We start from the raw sequence: 17,795 nt of genomic DNA on the forward strand, positions 1-17,795 counted from the left end.
CTTTAAGTGATACAAAGCAAACCCCCCACCTGCCCATGCTTCTCTTATAAAAAGCTCTCATTATGCCTCTCGGATTTTTTCTGATTTTAATATTTTGAAGAGAAAGTAAGGCCAGGATTAATTTTCTACTTGGATTAGTAGGGTCCTGAGGACATGCCTCTTGAGAAACCTATATGCAGGTCAGGAAGCAACAGTTAGAACTAGACATGGAACAACAGACTGGTTCCAAATAGGAAAAGGAGTACGTCAAGGCTGTATATTGTCACCCTGCTTACTTAACTTATATGCAGAGTACATCATGAGAAACACTGGGGTAGATGAAGCACAAGCTGGAATCAAGATTGCCGGGAGAAATATCAATAACCTCAGATATGCAGATGACACCACCTTTATGGCAGAAAGTGAAGAAGAACTAAAAAGGCTCTTGATGAAGGTGAAACAGGAGAGTGAAAAAGTTGGCTTAAAACTCAACATTCAGAAAACGAAGATCATGGCATCTGGTCCCATCACTTCATGGGAAATAGATGGGGAAACAGTGGAAACAGTGGCAGACTTTATTTTGGGGGGCTCCAAAATTACTGCAGATGGTGACTGCAGCCATGAAATTAAAAGATGCTTCCTCCTTGGAAGGAAAGTTATGACCAATCTAGTTAGCATATTAAAAAGCAGAGACATTACTTTGCCAACAAAGGTCCGTCTAGTCAAGGCTATGGTTTTTCCAGTGGTCATGTATGGATGTGAGAGTTGGACTGTGAAGAAAGCTGAGCACTGAAGAATTGATGCTTTTGAACTGTGGTGTTGGAGAAGGCTTTTGTTGTCCCTTGGACTGCAAGGAGATCCAACCAGTCCATCCTAAAGGAGATCAGTCCTGGGTGCTCAGTGGAAGGACTGATGTTGAAGCTGAAACTCCAATACTTTGGCCACCTCATGCAAAGAGTTGACTCATTGGAAAAGACCCTGATGCTGGGAGGGACTGGGGGCAAGAGGAGAAGGGGACGACAGAGGATGAGATGGCTGGATGGCATTACCGATTCGATGGACATGAGTTTGGGTAAACTCTGGGAGTTGGTGATGGACACGGAGGCCTGGCATGCTGCGATTCATAGGGTCACAAAGAGTCGGACACGACTGAGCGACTGAACTGAACTGAGGAACCCTCCACTTTTTGGAGGTTTTCATATAGACAGTAGGAGGTGGCAGGGACGTTCAAGAGGGAGGGGGCATACCTATATGACCAATTCATGTTGATACATGGCAGAAACTTCCCTGGTAGCTCAGACGGAAAAGCATCCGCCTGCAATGCAGGAGACCCAGGTTCGATCCCTGGGTCAGGAACATCCAGTGGAGAAGGAAATGGCAACCCACTCCAGTATCCTTGCCTGGAAAATCCCATGGACAGAGGAGCCTGGCGGGCTACAGTCTGTGGGGTTGCAAAGAGTTGGACACGACTGAGTGACTCACACACACACACACACACACACACAGCAGAAACCAACACAATATTGTAGAGCGATTAAAAATTAGCAAATTGGGACTTCCCTAGGAGCTCAGTGGTAAAGAATCTGCCCGCCAATGCGGAGACACGGATTGGATCCCTGATCTGGGAGGATCCCACATGCTGGAAGCAAATAAGCCCATGCACCATAACTATTGAGCCTGCGCTATACAGCCCATGAGTCACAACTACTGAAGCCCACGCTCCATAGAGCCCGTGCTCTGCAACAAGAGAAGCCACTGCAGTAAGCCCACATGCAGCAACTAGAGAGTAGCCCCCACTCACCGCCACTAGAGAAAAAGCCCTTGCAGCAACAAAGACCCAGCACAGCCAAAAATAAATAAACAGAATTATTTCTTTTTTAAAAAGTAAATTAAAAAACATTAAAAAAAAAAAAAAAAGACACTGTGTCTTTCCATGCGGTCACTAGACTATTACCTGAATTAGTTGAAGCCTGGAGACCTTGGGCTATGAGGAAAATAATGCAATTGTTATGATAATTTCTACTTGTATCTGAGATGTCCTGGGGATTCAGTGAGAGTTGACTTGGAGAGGACTGAAGGAGCTCTTTTGCTCAAGAACACTAACTGTAGCTACACCCAGGAAGCAATGGAGACAGTGACAGCCTTTATTTTCTTGGGTTTCAAAATCACTGCAACTGGCGACTGCAGCCATGAAATTAAAAGACGCTTGCTCCTTGGAAGAAAAGCTATGACAAACCTAGACAGCATATTAAAAAGCAGAGACATCACTTTGCCAACAAAGCTCCATCTAGTCAAAGCTATGGTTTCTCCAGTAGCAGTCATGTATGGATGGGAGGGTTGGACCATAAAGAAGGCTCAGTGCTGAAGAATTGATGCTTTCGAACTGTGGTGTTGGAGAAGACTCTCGAGAGTCCCTTGGACTGCAAGGAGATCCAACCAGTCAATCCTTAAGGAAATCAGTCCTGAATATTCATTGTAAGGACTGATGCTGAAGCTGAAGCTCCAATACTTTGGCCACCTGATGCGAAGAGTTGACTCATTGGAAAAGACCCTGATGCTGGGAAAGATTGAAGGCGGGAGGAGAAGGGAAAGATAGAGGATGAGTTGGTTGGATGGCATCACCAACTCAAAGGACATGAGTTTGAACAAACTCTGGGAGATGGTGATGGAAAGCCTAGTGTGCTGCAGTCCATGGGGTTGCATAGAGTTGGACACGACTTGAGTGACTGACTGAACAACACCACCACCCAGTTAGCACCCTCTGACCTCCCTTTAAGGCAGCCTCCCTTCTAAGGCAACCTGCAACAGAATCCAGAAATAGAAATGCTGTCCTTCCTCTAAGCAGAGAAATTGGGCCCAGCACTCCTGGGTGCCTCTCATCCCTTCTCTGTATGTATTTACCATAACCTCTCTGTAACCTTCCTCTTTCCTCCATGAGTTACTGATTCTCCCCTTTTATCCTCCTTTGGATCTGAAGGTCAACAGAAGACATCATTTAGCCCCTACTTAATCTGCCTGTGTTCTCTGGAAAAGGCTCACTGGAAAGCGGGGCCGGGGGGAGGAAGAGGGAGCAGGAAGGAACATGCCTGCTCTTAGACCCATTTAGAAACTTAAAAAAAAGATATTGTTTACCAGACTTAAATACTTCTCTTTAAATCCAAATACCCGATCCTTGGGCCACTTAAAGGAGAACGGTCTTAGCATCAAGGTCAGATGGAATCTTTTCCCATACACACAGAAACTGCTTAAAATTAGATGAAATTTTCATCTTCATACTTGAGTTGCACATTTTTTGTCAGCTTTTTACTTTCCCTAGAGTTTTCAATTGCCTTTTTTCTTTTCTGTTGATGAAAGAATAATGTGCCTTCACTATATCCTCAAGTTGTTCAACTCTACTCCTCATAAAATTGACCGCCATTCTAACTTCTGTTCCTGCAGATGATTCACTGCCGCCCCTCACTTTCCTGCTCTGATGAGGCTCAGCCACATGTTGTCGTGTCTTTAGCACCGGTGTCATTCTGGGACTTCCTTTCTTTGCTCTCCTGGGATGGAGCCACTGTTTTCTAGATTTCATGGCTTTTCTTTTTTGCCCCTCATTTAACCGGATTACATCTTTAAGTAACTTTCTAAGAAAGGATACATGGGGTTGTGGGGAAGCAGACTGCCCTTTTATGTCTGAAAATGCCTCTCTTGTTTTTGCCATGCTGTGTGGCTTGCAGAATCTTAATTCCCTGACCAGGGATTGAACTTGGGCTCCTTCAGTGAAAGCTTTGAGTCCAAAGCACTGAACCACCAGGGAATTCCCTGAAAATATTTTTAATCTGCTTTCAAACATAATTGCATTTAAGCTAAAAAATTCTCTGGTCAACTAGGAAGGAGCTGGTGTGGTCCAATGGAGAGTACTTGGGGGTGACTCAGGATCTCTGTGTCCCAGCTCTACCTCTGGCTCTACGCATGGTTCCCTCCACCAGTAAAAAGAGGTGACTGGGTCAGATCACAGGTGGCCAGCTTTGATCTGACCAGCAAAGACATTCTGTGTAGGCCAGCACAATGACCCAGGCAGCCCTCTCCTAGGTATTTACCCATGAAATGAAAATGCATGTCCACACAAAAACCCATACATGAACATTTGTAGCTGCTTTATTCATAGTAGCCCTAAACTGGAAACAAGCAAAATGTCCATCAACTGGTGGATGGATAAATAAATGGTGGTACATCTGTTATGTCAGGCTTCCCATGTGGCGCTAGTGGTAAAGCATCTGCCTGCCAATGCAGGAGGACACAAGGGACGCAGCTTTTATCTCTGAGTTGGGAAGATCCCCCAGAGAAGGAAATGACAACCCACTCCAATACTCTTGCCTATAAAATCTCATGGATAAAGGAGTCTGGCAGGCTACAGTCCATGGACTCGCAGAGTCAGATGTAACTAGGCATGCATGTGTGTACATCCTTTATGTCTAGATGTGGTACTCTTCATTCATCCTGCTTTGCTCTTGGTAGGTCATTTCAATCTAAGTCTCATTGTGAGGTTGCCAAGAGACTGCCTACTCTGGAAGGATGACCGGGTCAGGGCACCACCACATGTCCCCATCCACAGGCCCTGGAAATAGACTCTCCAGCAAGAACAAGAAAAAGCAAAGGCAGTCAAGAAACACCTCGTTTCTTCTGCAGTGGTCCTCTTGCGCCCTCTACTGTCGTATACTAGAGTCACATGCACAAGGAGAAAATGCTTGAAGAGACTAATCTCTTATTGCATAGCAAGGGTTCATAGGTGAATTGGGACCTGAGAGGCAACAGATTGGTAACAAGCACACTTTCTAAAAGTCATTTCTTGTCTTCTACTTTTTTTACTGTTCCTTCTTCATTGCCTTCTGTTATCACTCTGTGGTTGTAACTTCTCGAATTTTTCTGTGGACACTAATTATTATCTCTTCCATTCCTGGGTTCATCATTGCTTCATTGGTAGTAAGTTTTTCTGTTTGTGTATCTTGTTATTTTCCTTCATACTGCTGTTTTTCCTTGTAAGTCAGAAGATCTATACTTCTCATTAATATTTATAAAAAAGAATAGTGCTGAACATTCCAGCAGCAGGTGGGGTTTCTTCTACTCTGCTATTAGTATGTCCTTTTCACCACGGGTCTCTTCTCTCAGCAGGAGGCCTGTCTGGGAACTCTGGGATCATGGGTGGGGAGTGTGAGCTGCAAGGCTTTCACTCAGGGTGACTGGGCAGGAATAGCCTACTGACAGGGTGTACTTCCAAAGACACAAGCAAAGAGGGCTTAGCACCAGAGTGGCCAATACCTAGTTATCTCTAGATAGTCCTTCAGTGTTGTTAGACAAAAATTTGATCATTTTCACCAGGATATAAAAACTCAGGCACCATCTCTCAGACCGGTCAGAGCCCATGGTATATCATTGCTGCGTGTTTTGTCATTGTTGTTACATTCATTTATTTTTTAGATTGCACTTTGGCTGGTTGGTTTTGCATTGTTGGTGGTTTAGTTGCTGCTGCTGCTAAGTCACTTCAGTCGTGTCCAACTCTGTGTGATCCCATAGACGGCAGCCCAACAGGCTCCGCCGTCCCTGGGATTCTCCAGGCAAGAACACTGGAGTGGGTTGCCATTTCCTTCTCCAATGCATGAAAGTGAAAAGTGAAAGTGAAGTCGCTCAGTCGTGTCCGACTCTTAGCGACCCCATGGACTGCAGCCCCACCAGGCTCCTCCATCCATGGGATTTTCTCATCCAACTCTTGTCACTCTATGGGCTTAGCCTGCCAGGGTCCTCTGTCCATGGAATTCTCCAGGCAAGAACACTGGAGTTGGTTGCCAGTTTATTCTCCGGGGGATCTTCCCAACCCAAGAATCATAGCTGGGTCTCCTGCTTTGCGGGCAGATTGTTACACATTTTTAATTTTTATGTTGGAGATGAAGTTGCAGCTTACTGCACTTTCTAATTCTCTGCTCCACCCCCATCCTTCATTTTACTTACCTGGTCTGAGCCCAGAGCCTCCCTGGGGGGTCTTATGAGCAGGTTACCCTCACTTTTCTGCCAGCCTCAAGGAGTGAATTCTGGGGTGGGTTTTCCTCTACTTGGGTTTCATTTGTTACCACCCTGCCATCTGTTTTCCACCTTCTAAAAAGTCGTTGAACTCGCTCATCTGCTGATGAACTCTTTTTTGTTTGTTATTTTGTCTGCTGTCGAGGGTTTATACTTTTTCTCACTTTGGCGAATGTCCACCATTTGAATTGGAAGCTTCCTCATAAGCTTTATATTGATCTACCTTGAGTCAATAAAACAACCTTGCAAGCAAGTCAAGATTTTACCAGCCCAATAATTTCAAGGAGAAGAATAACAAAACTTTTAAATAATTTAAAACAATCATTAGAAACTGTTGCCAAAATGCCAAGTTTGGATTTTTTACCATTTCCTGGATCTAACTATTCAAAGAGAAACCATAGCCCAAATCTGACCTAGTTAATAGCTAGGAATGAAGGTCCTTTGTTGGTTGGAGGAGGGGAGAGGCACAGCTGTAGGGACACAGAGCTCAGCCCCTTGGTTGGGGATGTGAACTGCTTACCTTGGAGCTTGGTGACCATCCCTGGTGGGCAGTTGGGGCGGGTGACGCAGCGGGCACAGGAATTGGTGACTGGCGTGGCGCAGAACATGCCAGGTTGACACTCACAGACTCGGGAAGAGTTCCATGTGCAAGGTGTCTTCTCCACGAGGCCATCTGGGGAACAGAGAAGGGTCCTGAGGAAGAACTGGAATGAAAAGGGCAGGAATCCAGAGAACCCCCGGAGGGCAGAGACGGATTTGCCCAGGAACACATGCTTATTCAATTATTCTGTTGAGCAGATATTTTGGTGCAGAAAGTAACTATGCTGAATGAAAGAAGTTGGACAAAAAAAGGTGTATATAGGGACTCCCCTGGCAGTCCAATGGTTAGGACTCCATGCTTCCACTGCAAGGGGCACAGGTTCGATCCCTGCTCAGAGAACTAAGATCCTGCATGCCGTTCAGTGCAGCCAAAAAAAAAAAAAAAAGAGTCTATGCTCTATAATTCTGTTTATAGGAAAAGCCAGAAAATGCAAACTCTTTCATAGTGACAGCATACCAAATGCCTGGGATGGGAGTAGGGGCAGGGAACGGTGGAGGGATGGTAAGGAGCTTAAGGAACCTTTTGGGAGGTGGACAGACAGTTCATTATCTTGATTGTGGTAATGATTTCACAGCCACACACATCTCAAGATTTATCAAACTGCACACTTTAAACATGTAACTGTTATTGTATGTCAACTGTATCTATCTATCTGTATCTAGTATGTCAACTGTATTTATTGTATGTGTCTGTATCTAGTAATTTACTATTACTATCTGTAATAGTAAAGCTATTAAAAGAAAAATCCCCCCAAAAATTTTAAAGAAAATAATTCAAAGATTAGGGGTGAGTAAGCATGGGTAAAGATGAATCAAGACTGGCCATGACTTGATAATTCTTTAAAATTGGGTGATAGTTCATAACCACTTCTGATTCTCTCTACTTCTGAGGATGTTTGAAAATTCTAATGATGAAAAGTGGGGTTTTCTCCAAAATAAAAAGAAATTGTTAGTGGTTTTATAAAATACAAAGTGTGCTAATGCATTTATACATGTTTAGGGATATTCTGCATGCTTTATTAACAGGTGAAAATAGAATTACTGTATCAGTGGATTAGATAAATGCAATTTGCTCAATAAAGACACTGGTGGGATACTTAGAGGTTTAGAAGCCCTGCATGATAAAGACAAGGGACTGCACTGTTAATTATAACATTGTATTAACATAACCAAGCCTGTTTGAGGCAGTGTTTCTAGCACTCTATCCAGATTAACTCAGTTTAACCTATTTAACTCTCAGAACACCTCTCTGAAAGGGGTCTGTTATAATGCCCATTTTACCGATGAGGAAACAGGCCCAGAGAGGTTAAGAAACTTGCTTGAGTTTATAAGCTCCCAAGCAGTAGAGCCAAGATTTGACCCCAGGCACTTGGGCTCTACTCTACGGCCTCGCAGGGCTTCATTTACGCAACTTGAAGCAATTCTGGGGCCCAGAGTCATCTCTTTATTTCCTCATCTGACACAGCAGCTGTGATAGATTATGTTTTTTCCAGGAATGGCCACAGCAATAGCTCGCAGTCTGTCTGCTCTTCCAGAGCTTGGCCACTTACTCATCCAAAAACTCTACTTTTTTCCCCTTCCATGACTCCAGGGGGAACCTGTCCCCCTGCCTTCAGAGGCAAAATGCAGTGGAAATTACGCCATGTAATTTCTGTGAGTGTGTTAGTTGCTCAGTTGTGCCTGACTCTTTGCAACCCCATGGACTCTAGCTCGCCAGGCTTCTTTGTCCATGGGATACTCCAGGCAAGAATACTGGAGTGGGTTGCCATTCCTTCTCTGGGGGATCTTCCCGACCCAGAGATGGAACCCGGGTCTCCTGCATTGCAGGCAGATTCTCTACCTTCTGAGTAACTTCTGAAGCTGGGTCGTAAAAATGAGTATGGTTTCTATTCTACTACCAACTCATCTTTGGGTTCAGCACCCAAAGGAAGCCCAAATAGCAGCCGACATGGAAAGAATCTGAGAGCGTCGACCCCAGACCCATGAATGAAGAAGGTGCAGATGATTCCAGCTCTCAAGCTTCAGCTTTTCCAACTGAAACCTCAGACCTCATGGAGCAGACACCAGCTGGCCCTCTGGCATCACATCTAAATTCTGACCCACAGACTCCACGACTACAATGAATGGTTTGCTTTTTGCCACTCAGATTTGAGAAAAATTTGCTCTGTGGCCTTAGTAACTAGAACAGTGACCTCCAATGACCACAAACAGAATGTCCTTTCCCCCACATGGCCTCCCCTGACTCCAGTCCATGTTGCTGCAGAGACAGAATCACACCTCCCCCTGGTGGTGGAGGCTGTCTTGGCCTGGGTCTACAGCCATGGCAGTCTGGGACCTGGGCAGCTGCATGGACTTCACAGGGCGGCTGGTGGTGCTGCGGGCAGCTGGCCGCAGGGAGAACACCAGCAGTCAGTCTCTAAGGGCTTGTACAGTGGTGCTCTGAGAGGCAGTGGAGTGAGTGATGAGCCCAGAACCTGGTACCAGGTGCCCCAGGTTCAAATCCTGGCCCTGCCATTTGTGAGGGCTTGTGGCCCTGGAAGTCCCCTGACTTCCCCAAGCCCCAGTTTCCTCTTCTGTAAAATGGGGGCAATCTCAATCCGGGCATCATAGGATAGGTACAAAAAATAATGAGACAAGCTTGAAATATGTAACTGATTAACAAATTCTTCCTTGCAAGACAGAGTGAGTGAATGGAAACTCTCTGAAAAGGGGTCATGGCTATCAAAACCCACAATCATCAGTGGGAGTCACTAGAAGCCAATTGCTCAAAAAATGCCAATGAAGTGAACCAGGCTCCTGAGGACTGAGCATCCAAGACCCAACTCAGGGCTCCCACCCCCAGATTCTTGGCCTCTCCTTCCAAGACCATCCCTGCTCTCTGGAAGAGGCCCCAGGAGGAGAGACGTGGCCCTTACCTCCTGAACATGTCACACAGGCCTTGCAGCGACCGTCCCTGTCCAGGTAGTAGTCGTGGTTACACTGCTTCCTGCAGTCAGCAGACCCCCGAGGGCACGGGGGCTGCAGGGTCAGCCCTGGGAAAAGAAGCAAAGAAGCTCCAGGCCAGGTCATGTTGGCAGAGGCCTCACCCTCACCTTATCCCACCCTCCATCACTGAAGCCCCCCAGCTCCATGACCAGCTCCCAAACTCTGCACATGGCAAGTAGTCCTTCAGAGGGAGTTCTCAGGCTCAGAGAGGGAAGGGATGTGTCTAACACCACCCAGGAAAAGAGCACTAACTGCCTCCAAAATGACCCTCCTGTTTCTGGCCCCTCCACTTTGCCAGAGTCCTCTCCCCAGTCTCATTGCTCTGTCACTGCCCAGCTCAAAACTTTGGTAGCCACTCTCTCTTTGAGTTCAACAAAGATACGCCTACCATCACAACTTCTATTCAGTTTGGTCCCATAGATCATAGGCAATGCAACAAGGCAAGAAAAAGAAACAAAAGGAGCAAGGTTAGAAAGGAAGACATCAAGCACTTGTGGACAGATGATACCACGGACTGCACAGAGCATCCGAAGAGTTTGTAGATACATTATTAGAAGGAATAAGTGATTTTAGCAAGATAGTTGGATATAATGTCACTATATCAAAATCAATTGAATGTTTATATATTTGCACTGAACCACATGAAATTGCTGTTTAGATAGGACAGAAATAATCAAATATTGGCATTTCACACAGTTCAAACTAGTACTAACAATAAAAAAGTTAGTACATGAAGTATTGAAAAAGATATCATTTGTATTATCAACAAAAATACCAAAGACATAGAAATCTAACCAAAAGATGTAAATATCTCTACACAAATCATAATAAAACATTATTGGGAGAATTTAAAGAAGACCCAAATGGGGAGAGGGATCGATTAGGCTGTTGGGATTAACGTACACACACGACTATATATAAAGCAGATAATCCTACCCATACAAATATGGACCCTTGATTTATAACAAAGATGGAGTTTAAAACAGTGAGGAAAGGACAATTGATTTGATAAATGGTGTGGATTCAACTGGATATTCATAGGGACACTTTAAACAAAGGCAAAACAGTAATGACCTTAGGAAATAAATGTAGGATGTTGTTGAGACCTCAGTGGAGGAAAAGCCTTGCGGAGCAGAACATGAGAAGCACTAGTCATAAAGGAAAAGATGGATCAATTTGACTACACTGAAATTAAAAACACCTCTTCATCAAAAGACACCATAAAGAGGATGAGAAGGCAAGCCGCAGCGTGGGAGAAGAGATTTTAAACACAACTAAGACAAAGGGCTCAAACCCAGAATTATAAGAAGTCCTAGAGATCAATTCAAAAAAACAAAGAAAAATGAAAACATATTCATCAAAGACTTGATTTTCATTATTCACTACAGCCAAAAAGGAGAAACCACCCAAATATCCAAAAACTGTTAAACAAAGTGTAATATTCTTATACATTCACGTACAATGGAAGACTATCGGGTAATAAACAGGAGTGAATGGGGACCCTAATCTGTTGCCATGGGAACTAGAGGCGGGCATCATATTGATACCTGCAGAGACAGGCCTGCTCTGCTGCCCCAGCATACCTCAGTGTCTGGTACCCAAACCAGGAAACAAGTGAGTCCTTCCATTCTCTACTCTGGCCCTTGAAGGTCTCAGTCCCAGAAGGCCTTGAGATCCTCTTCTCCCCATACTGGCTCAGTGACTGCCCTGACCACCCCACACACCGTACTCCACCCATTGGACACCATGGCCCTGGAGACTGCCCCTGGCTCCTCTGGAGAGCTTACCTGGATCTGGATTGAGCTTCACCACGAAGGAGCTGGAGTTGGGAGTCATTTTAGAAGCATCTTCTGGGGCGAGAGGGATGTCCCCTCCAAGAAGCATGGTCCTGGCACCAGGGCTTGCTGGGGAGGTCAGGGTGGGCTTGGCCTGGGGGATGGCGCCACTGGGAAGGAAGCCAGAGATGGGACTGGCAATTCTTCTGATGGTGCAGGGGGAATCTGTGCTCAGGGATAGCCGTTTCTATAGAGAAGGGGCCCCCAGACTCTGCCCACAGCCTCTGGCAGGCCCTCTGTCAGATCCTGGGAGCAAGAGCTGTGTTTTCTTGTCCTTCTGGGTCTCCTGTGTGCTCAGGGCAGGCTGGGCACACAGTAGGGCCTCAATGACCTTTCTGCTCAGCAGAGAGGCCCCCTGGATTCCTGACACCCTGGACTGACCCCCACCCACATCCCCAGCCCACAATGCCCTGGGTCTCCTATCAGGTGGGACAGCCCCACACAAGGGTCAGCTGGATAGCGCGGGGCTGAGAGTCACCTGGTGGGGCCCTTGCAGTCCTGCGGGCTGGCGCTGCAGTTGGGCCTGGCCTCTGGGGGACCCGGCTCACAGACGGTGTCCCTGTGCGCTGTGCCTGCAGGGAGGACAGCGATGCCTTCAGCTTTGGTGCTGAGGAGCCAGAGACTCCAGGAGCAGACCTCTTGCCACCACAACCCAGAGAAACACAGCGGCCATCTGCTCTTTGTGCCTGCCCAGCATCTGTTCACCTTTGGGGTAAAGTAGCCCAGTTTTCCCAGGAGAATTACACTTCCCAATTTCAGTGTCTGTGGTAAGGAGCTGGGACAGACTGACCACCCCACTCCCACTTCCAGGAATAGCCATGGGACGGGCTGCACCAATCGATCCATCCCATTCCTGTGGCCATGATGGGCTGGGTCAGGGGTGGGTACATGACCCAAGCCATGTCTATGAGAAGCAACTTCAAGGTTTTGTTTTTGTTGTTGAGAATATGGGAAGGAGAAGCAGATTTTCCACTGGTGTTGAGTAGAAAGAAAGTCTGGAGCTTCTGGTAGATATTTTACAGGAAAAACAACACACAGTGGGGTAGAGATGAGAGACGGAGAAAAGACAGAGCTCCTGGATCCAGCCATACCTGAAGTTTCACAAAGAAAAATTTCAATTACATGAACCAAATAATTTGTGACCTGCAAACCGAAGAGTTCTGAAGAATACTGGGTGGAAGCAAAGCGGAGAAGAAAACATGGTGCTTTCAGTCAAGTGGACCTGAGTTTGAACGTTTTGGTGGAAGTGGCTATGAGCGAGGCTGACTCATCTCATCTACCTGCACTGTGCTGGGGTGACAAGACTTGAGCATAAGGTTCAAACGTTGGACTAGATCTGTGATCGTAAGCAATTACCTGCCATCTCTGAACCTCAATTTCCTCACTTGTAAAATGGGGCTAATACAGCCTTATGGAGTCTGGAGAATTTCAGAGGAGAAAGTCGGTACAAGGTCTTAGGATAAGACTTAGCTATAAGCTCCACCTGAGGCAGAAATTACTTTCCATTCTATAGCTAGAGAGACTGAGGCCCTGAGAGTTACTCGGTGGGAACTCTCACAGAGGAATCGAGCCAGGGTTTGGCAGCCAAAGGATGGAGTGCTTTACAAGCAGTGCTATTCAATAAAATATGTGGATCACGAGTCACCATTTTAAATTTTTCAGTAGCCACCTTTTGGATAGTAAAGAACAAACAAGTGAAATTAAGCAATACATTTAACCCAATATATCTAAAATATGAACTTTCCCAATGGCTTGGCAGATAAAGAATCTGCCTGCCAATACAGGAGATGCAGGTTTGATCCCTGGCTCAGGAAGATCCCCTGGAGGAGGAAATGGCAACCTATTCCAGTATTCTTGCTTGAAAAATCCCATGGACGGAAGAGCCTGGAGGGCTGCAGTCCAAAGGGTCACAAAGAGTCGGACACAAATTATGCCAATAGATAATCAACATAAACTGCTGCTGCTGCTAAGTCACTTCAGTCGTGTCTGACTCTGTGCGACCCCATAGACGGCAGCCCACCAGGGTGCCCCGTCCCTGGGATTCTCCAGGCAAGAACACTGGAGTGGGTTGCCATTTCCTTCTCCAATGCATGAAAGTGAAAAGTGAAAGTGAAGTCGCTCAGTCGTGTCCGACCCTCAGCGACCCCATGGACTGCTGGCTTCCAGGCTCCTCCAGCCAAGGGATTTTCCAGGCAAGAGTATGTTAATCCTAAAGGAAATTAACCCTGAATATTCATTGGAAGGACTGATGCTGAAGCTGAAGCTCTAATACGTTAGCCACCCGATGTGAGGAGCCAACTCATTGGAAAAGACCTTGATGCTGGGAAAGACTGAGGGGAGGAGAAGAGGGCAGATGATATGGTTGGATGGCATCATCGACACAATGGACATGTGTTTGAGCAGACTCTGGGAGATAGTGAAGGACAGGGAAGCCTGGCGTGCTGCAGTCTATGGGGTCGCAAAGAGTCCGACACGACTGAGAGACTGAACAAAAATCAACATAAGAAATAACGAAATGCATACTTTCTGTGTACTAAGTATTTGAAATCCAGCGCAAATTCTATACTGACAGCCCATCTCAAGTGACTGGCCACATTTTAAGTGCTCAGTGACCACAGATGGCCAGTGGTACGGCTTTGGGCAGCAGTCTGGGGGGCAGGAAAGAGAGGCCTCTGGCGCCACCGTGTGGCAGATGCAGGAATGCCATTGAGAGAGCCAGAGTTGGTCCACAGGCAGCAGCAACAGAACTCAGCAGCTTTTCTTAGGGAAGAGCTTCTAAGCAAGAAAAGCCCCCATGCAAGGCCTTCCAGTTACACTTCCTCATTTACAGAAGGTGAGACCGAGGCCCAGAGAGGGCTGGGAACACACCCCACAGATGCAAAGCTGTACAAAATCCCAGGTATCTCATGCCCAGTTCAGAACCCTTTCCCAGGTGGCACTAGTTGCCATTGCAGAAGACACAGGAGATGCGGGTTCGATCCCTGGGTTGGGAAGATCCCCTGGAGAAGGGAACAGCTCCCCACTCCAGTATTCTTGCCTGAAGAATCCCATGGACAGAGGAGCCTGGGAGGCTACGGTCCATAGGGTGGCACAGAGTCAGACAGGACTGAAGTGACTTGGCATGCATACATGCACCTCGCCTGCCTGCATGTGGCAGGCTTCTGAGGATCTGTCTACTGAGGGTTCTGCATGAGTAGGGTGAATCCAACCAGATTTGAACTCCACCCGCCCCCAGCTCTGATCTCCCGGTCACATCAGTCGACAGACATCTCTGAAGAGCAGATGCCGCGCCTCACGGGGAGATGACTGTGAATGTGCTGGGCATGGTCCTGGCCCTCACCAAGCTACTGGGAGAGAGGGAGACGAGCACTGACCACACTGAGACAGAGGCCAGTGTTTGCATCCGTGTTGGGAAGGAGACGTGATCTGTGAGAGGTCAGGAGGTGATGTCTGGATGGACGGCTGAAGGCAGAGTTGAGTTCACTGGGTGAACAGGGAAGGAAGGGTGTCCCAGAAAGAGGGAACAGCATGTGCGAAGGCCTGGTAGAGGGAGAAGCATGGCACATGCATGGACCAAAACAGGGAAACCAGCTCTGATACTCTGGGAAATGCCAGGACAGAAACTTCAGGGTTCTTTCTTGCTTATCAAGCATCAGAGAATTTCTGCCCCGAGCCTCAAGCCAACCCAAGACCTCCTCCAGCCAGGGCAGCGCCTGGAACTCTTTCTGAGCCTGGGAACTGAGGTGCAGGGAAGGGACCACTGGGGCCTCTGGGTGCATCCTCGGCATCATCATGATAGGAGATGTCTTCTGTCCCTCAGGAAGGAGGAGGTGGGAGGTCAGGGTGGGGGTGGGGTGGCATCAGCAGAGATCATGGTCCTGGGCGGTGGGGATACTCACCCTGCAACTTGACAACCATCCCTTCTGGGCAGACAGAGTGGCGGAAGCAGCGGGCACAGGAGTTGACCACTGACGTGCCACAGAACATGCCGGCCCGGCACTCACAGACGCGGGAGGAGTTCCTCGAGCACGGCTTCTTCTCCACAAGGTCTAAGGGACACAGAGAAAAGTCACTGGGAACTCAAAGAGGGTGAGGGAAGGGACCCAGAAAGCACCATGGACAGTCCAGCACATGAGGGAAGACACTGCTGTGGTCTTCCGCTGGGCAGGGCAGCTGGCATGCCCCGCTCTTCCTTCCAAACTGTTCCTGAGATGAGGGCAAGAAGGCTGCATGAGGTAGCCTCCACCTCCTAGCCCACATCCCTGGAGATCACAAAAATGATATTAAAAAGAAATGAATATCCCAATATTAAAATGCGCAAAAAAGACAGGGCGGGATATTACATGCATATTTCAAAGTGAAAGCAGCCAATTGGAAAGGCTACCTACTGTGACTCTAACTACATGACATTTGGGAAAAGACAAAACTAGGGAGACAGTAAAAAGATCAGTGGTTGTCAGTGTTTGGTCGGGGTGAGGGAGGGGAAGATGAATGGGCAGAGCACCAAGGATTTTTAGGGCAGTGAAACTATTTCGTATGCTACTGCAACCATGGATAGATGACATTATAAGTTTGTCAAAAACTAGAATCTACAATGCAAACAGTGAACCTCAATGTAAGCTGTGAACTTCAGTTAATAACACACCAACATTGGTGCACCTGTTGTAATGATGTACCACACTAACGCAAGGTGTTAATAACACTGGGGAGTAGTGGGAAATCTCTGTACTTCCTGTTCAGTTTTTCTATAAATTGAAAACTAAAAAAACAAAACAAGTCTATTAAATTTTTTTCAGTGGGCAAAGGAATGGAGAAATGGAGAATACCCTTCCCCGAGAAGATACACAAGTGGCCAGAAAGCGCATGAGAAGATGCTCAACGTCATGAGTCATCAGATCCATCCATTAGTCATCAAACCAAAACCACAAGGACAGACCACACTGTATCCACCAGGACAACAGAATATACATGTCAGACAGTGACACTAGCGGGTGAGGATATGGAGAAATTGGAATCCTTTTAGAATGCTAGTGGGGATATAAAGTAGGACAGAGCTGTGGGAAGGGGTCTGGCAATTCCTCAAGAAGTTAAATATAGATTTACCATATGATCCAGCAATTCTACTCCTAGAGACATACCAAAGACAACTGAAAACATATGTCCATTCAAAAACTTGTCTGTGAATGTTCATACTAACATTATTCATACTAGCCAAGAAGTAGAAACAACCCGATATTCATCAACTGATACACAGATAAAGAAAATGTGCTATAGCCATATAATAAAATATTATTCAGCCATAAAAAAAGAATGATGTACTGATACACACTACAAATGGATAAACCTTGAAAACACTACATAAAGTGAAAGAAGCTAGACACTAAAAGCCACAAACCGCATGATTCCAGTTACATGGAATGTCTAGAGTAGGCAAATCCATCGAGACAGAAAGTTGATTAGTGAATGCCAGGAGATGGAAGGAGGGGAGAATTAGGAGCTAAGGGGTTTCTGTTTTTTATTGAAATAAAGCTGATATACAATATTATATGTTTTAGGGATACAACATAGTGATTCACAATTTTGAAAAGATATAATCCATTTATGGTTATCACAAAGGAATTCTCTGGGGGGAGGGAATGTTCTGGAAATGATAGTGGTAGTGGTTGCACATTGTGAATATAAAACCACAGCACTGTACACTTTAAATGATGAGTTTTATCTTTAAAAAAAAATCACTGGTAAAAATAATAATAAATGCAAATATCCCTGAGAAAACAAGAAGGGGCATCCCCGGTCAACCAGAAATGATGAGGACTTCCTGGAACAAGGAAGGCAGATGGGGTTGGATGGAAAAAGGAGACCACAGACCAAAATATACCCAAGAAGATTATGCTGGAAGAGGCTCTGGTGCTTGTCTCCAAGTGGGTGCATGGCCGGGGCGATAGGGAAGGAATCTGACAAGCAATGTGACAGCATTACCCAGCTAGGTCCCTCACCCACACTGCTCATCCATTCATGCCACAGAGCTAAGAAGCCAAGCATCTCCCCAAGGAGACTCAGGTGAGGTGAGCTGATCAGCCCTGGGGGGAGGAAGGGACCCTGCAGACCCAGAGGAGCAGCCTCTGGCAGACCCTGCCCAGCACCTCGCTCACCTTCACTGCCTTTGGAAGCAGGTTTCACCCTCCACCACCACCCCACCTTCCCCACCTCCCACCCCTATCCAGGTCATCAGATAACGGGTGCAGAGCTTGAAGTCAACAAAAATCAAAGAAAACCAGCACCAAGAAAAAAGAGCCCCAAACTCAAACAGAACTAACACTCAAGAAAACAGATAAAAGA

General features: G+C 46.5%; 1 protein-coding gene across 1 annotated transcript in view; it reads right to left on the reverse strand.

Annotated features, from left to right (window-relative positions):
* The window catches only part of TNFRSF8 (TNF receptor superfamily member 8), a 35,496-nt gene extending 20,053 nt beyond the window's left edge, over positions 1-15,443 (reverse strand). The window contains exons 1-5 of the mRNA XM_055583780.1: positions 15,356-15,443; positions 11,935-12,028; positions 11,409-11,566; positions 9,552-9,668; positions 6,557-6,709 (exon numbers count right to left, since the gene is read on the reverse strand). Of these exons, the coding sequence (XP_055439755.1) occupies positions 6,557-6,709; positions 9,552-9,668; positions 11,409-11,566; positions 11,935-12,028; positions 15,356-15,443 (610 nt within the window). The remainder of the gene's footprint in view (positions 1-6,556; positions 6,710-9,551; positions 9,669-11,408; positions 11,567-11,934; positions 12,029-15,355) is intronic.
* Positions 15,444-17,795: the final 2,352 nt, after the last annotated feature.

The sequence above is a fragment of the Bubalus kerabau genome, chromosome 5, assembly GCF_029407905.1.
Source record: "Bubalus kerabau isolate K-KA32 ecotype Philippines breed swamp buffalo chromosome 5, PCC_UOA_SB_1v2, whole genome shotgun sequence".
Lineage (NCBI taxonomy): Eukaryota > Metazoa > Chordata > Mammalia > Artiodactyla > Bovidae > Bubalus > Bubalus kerabau.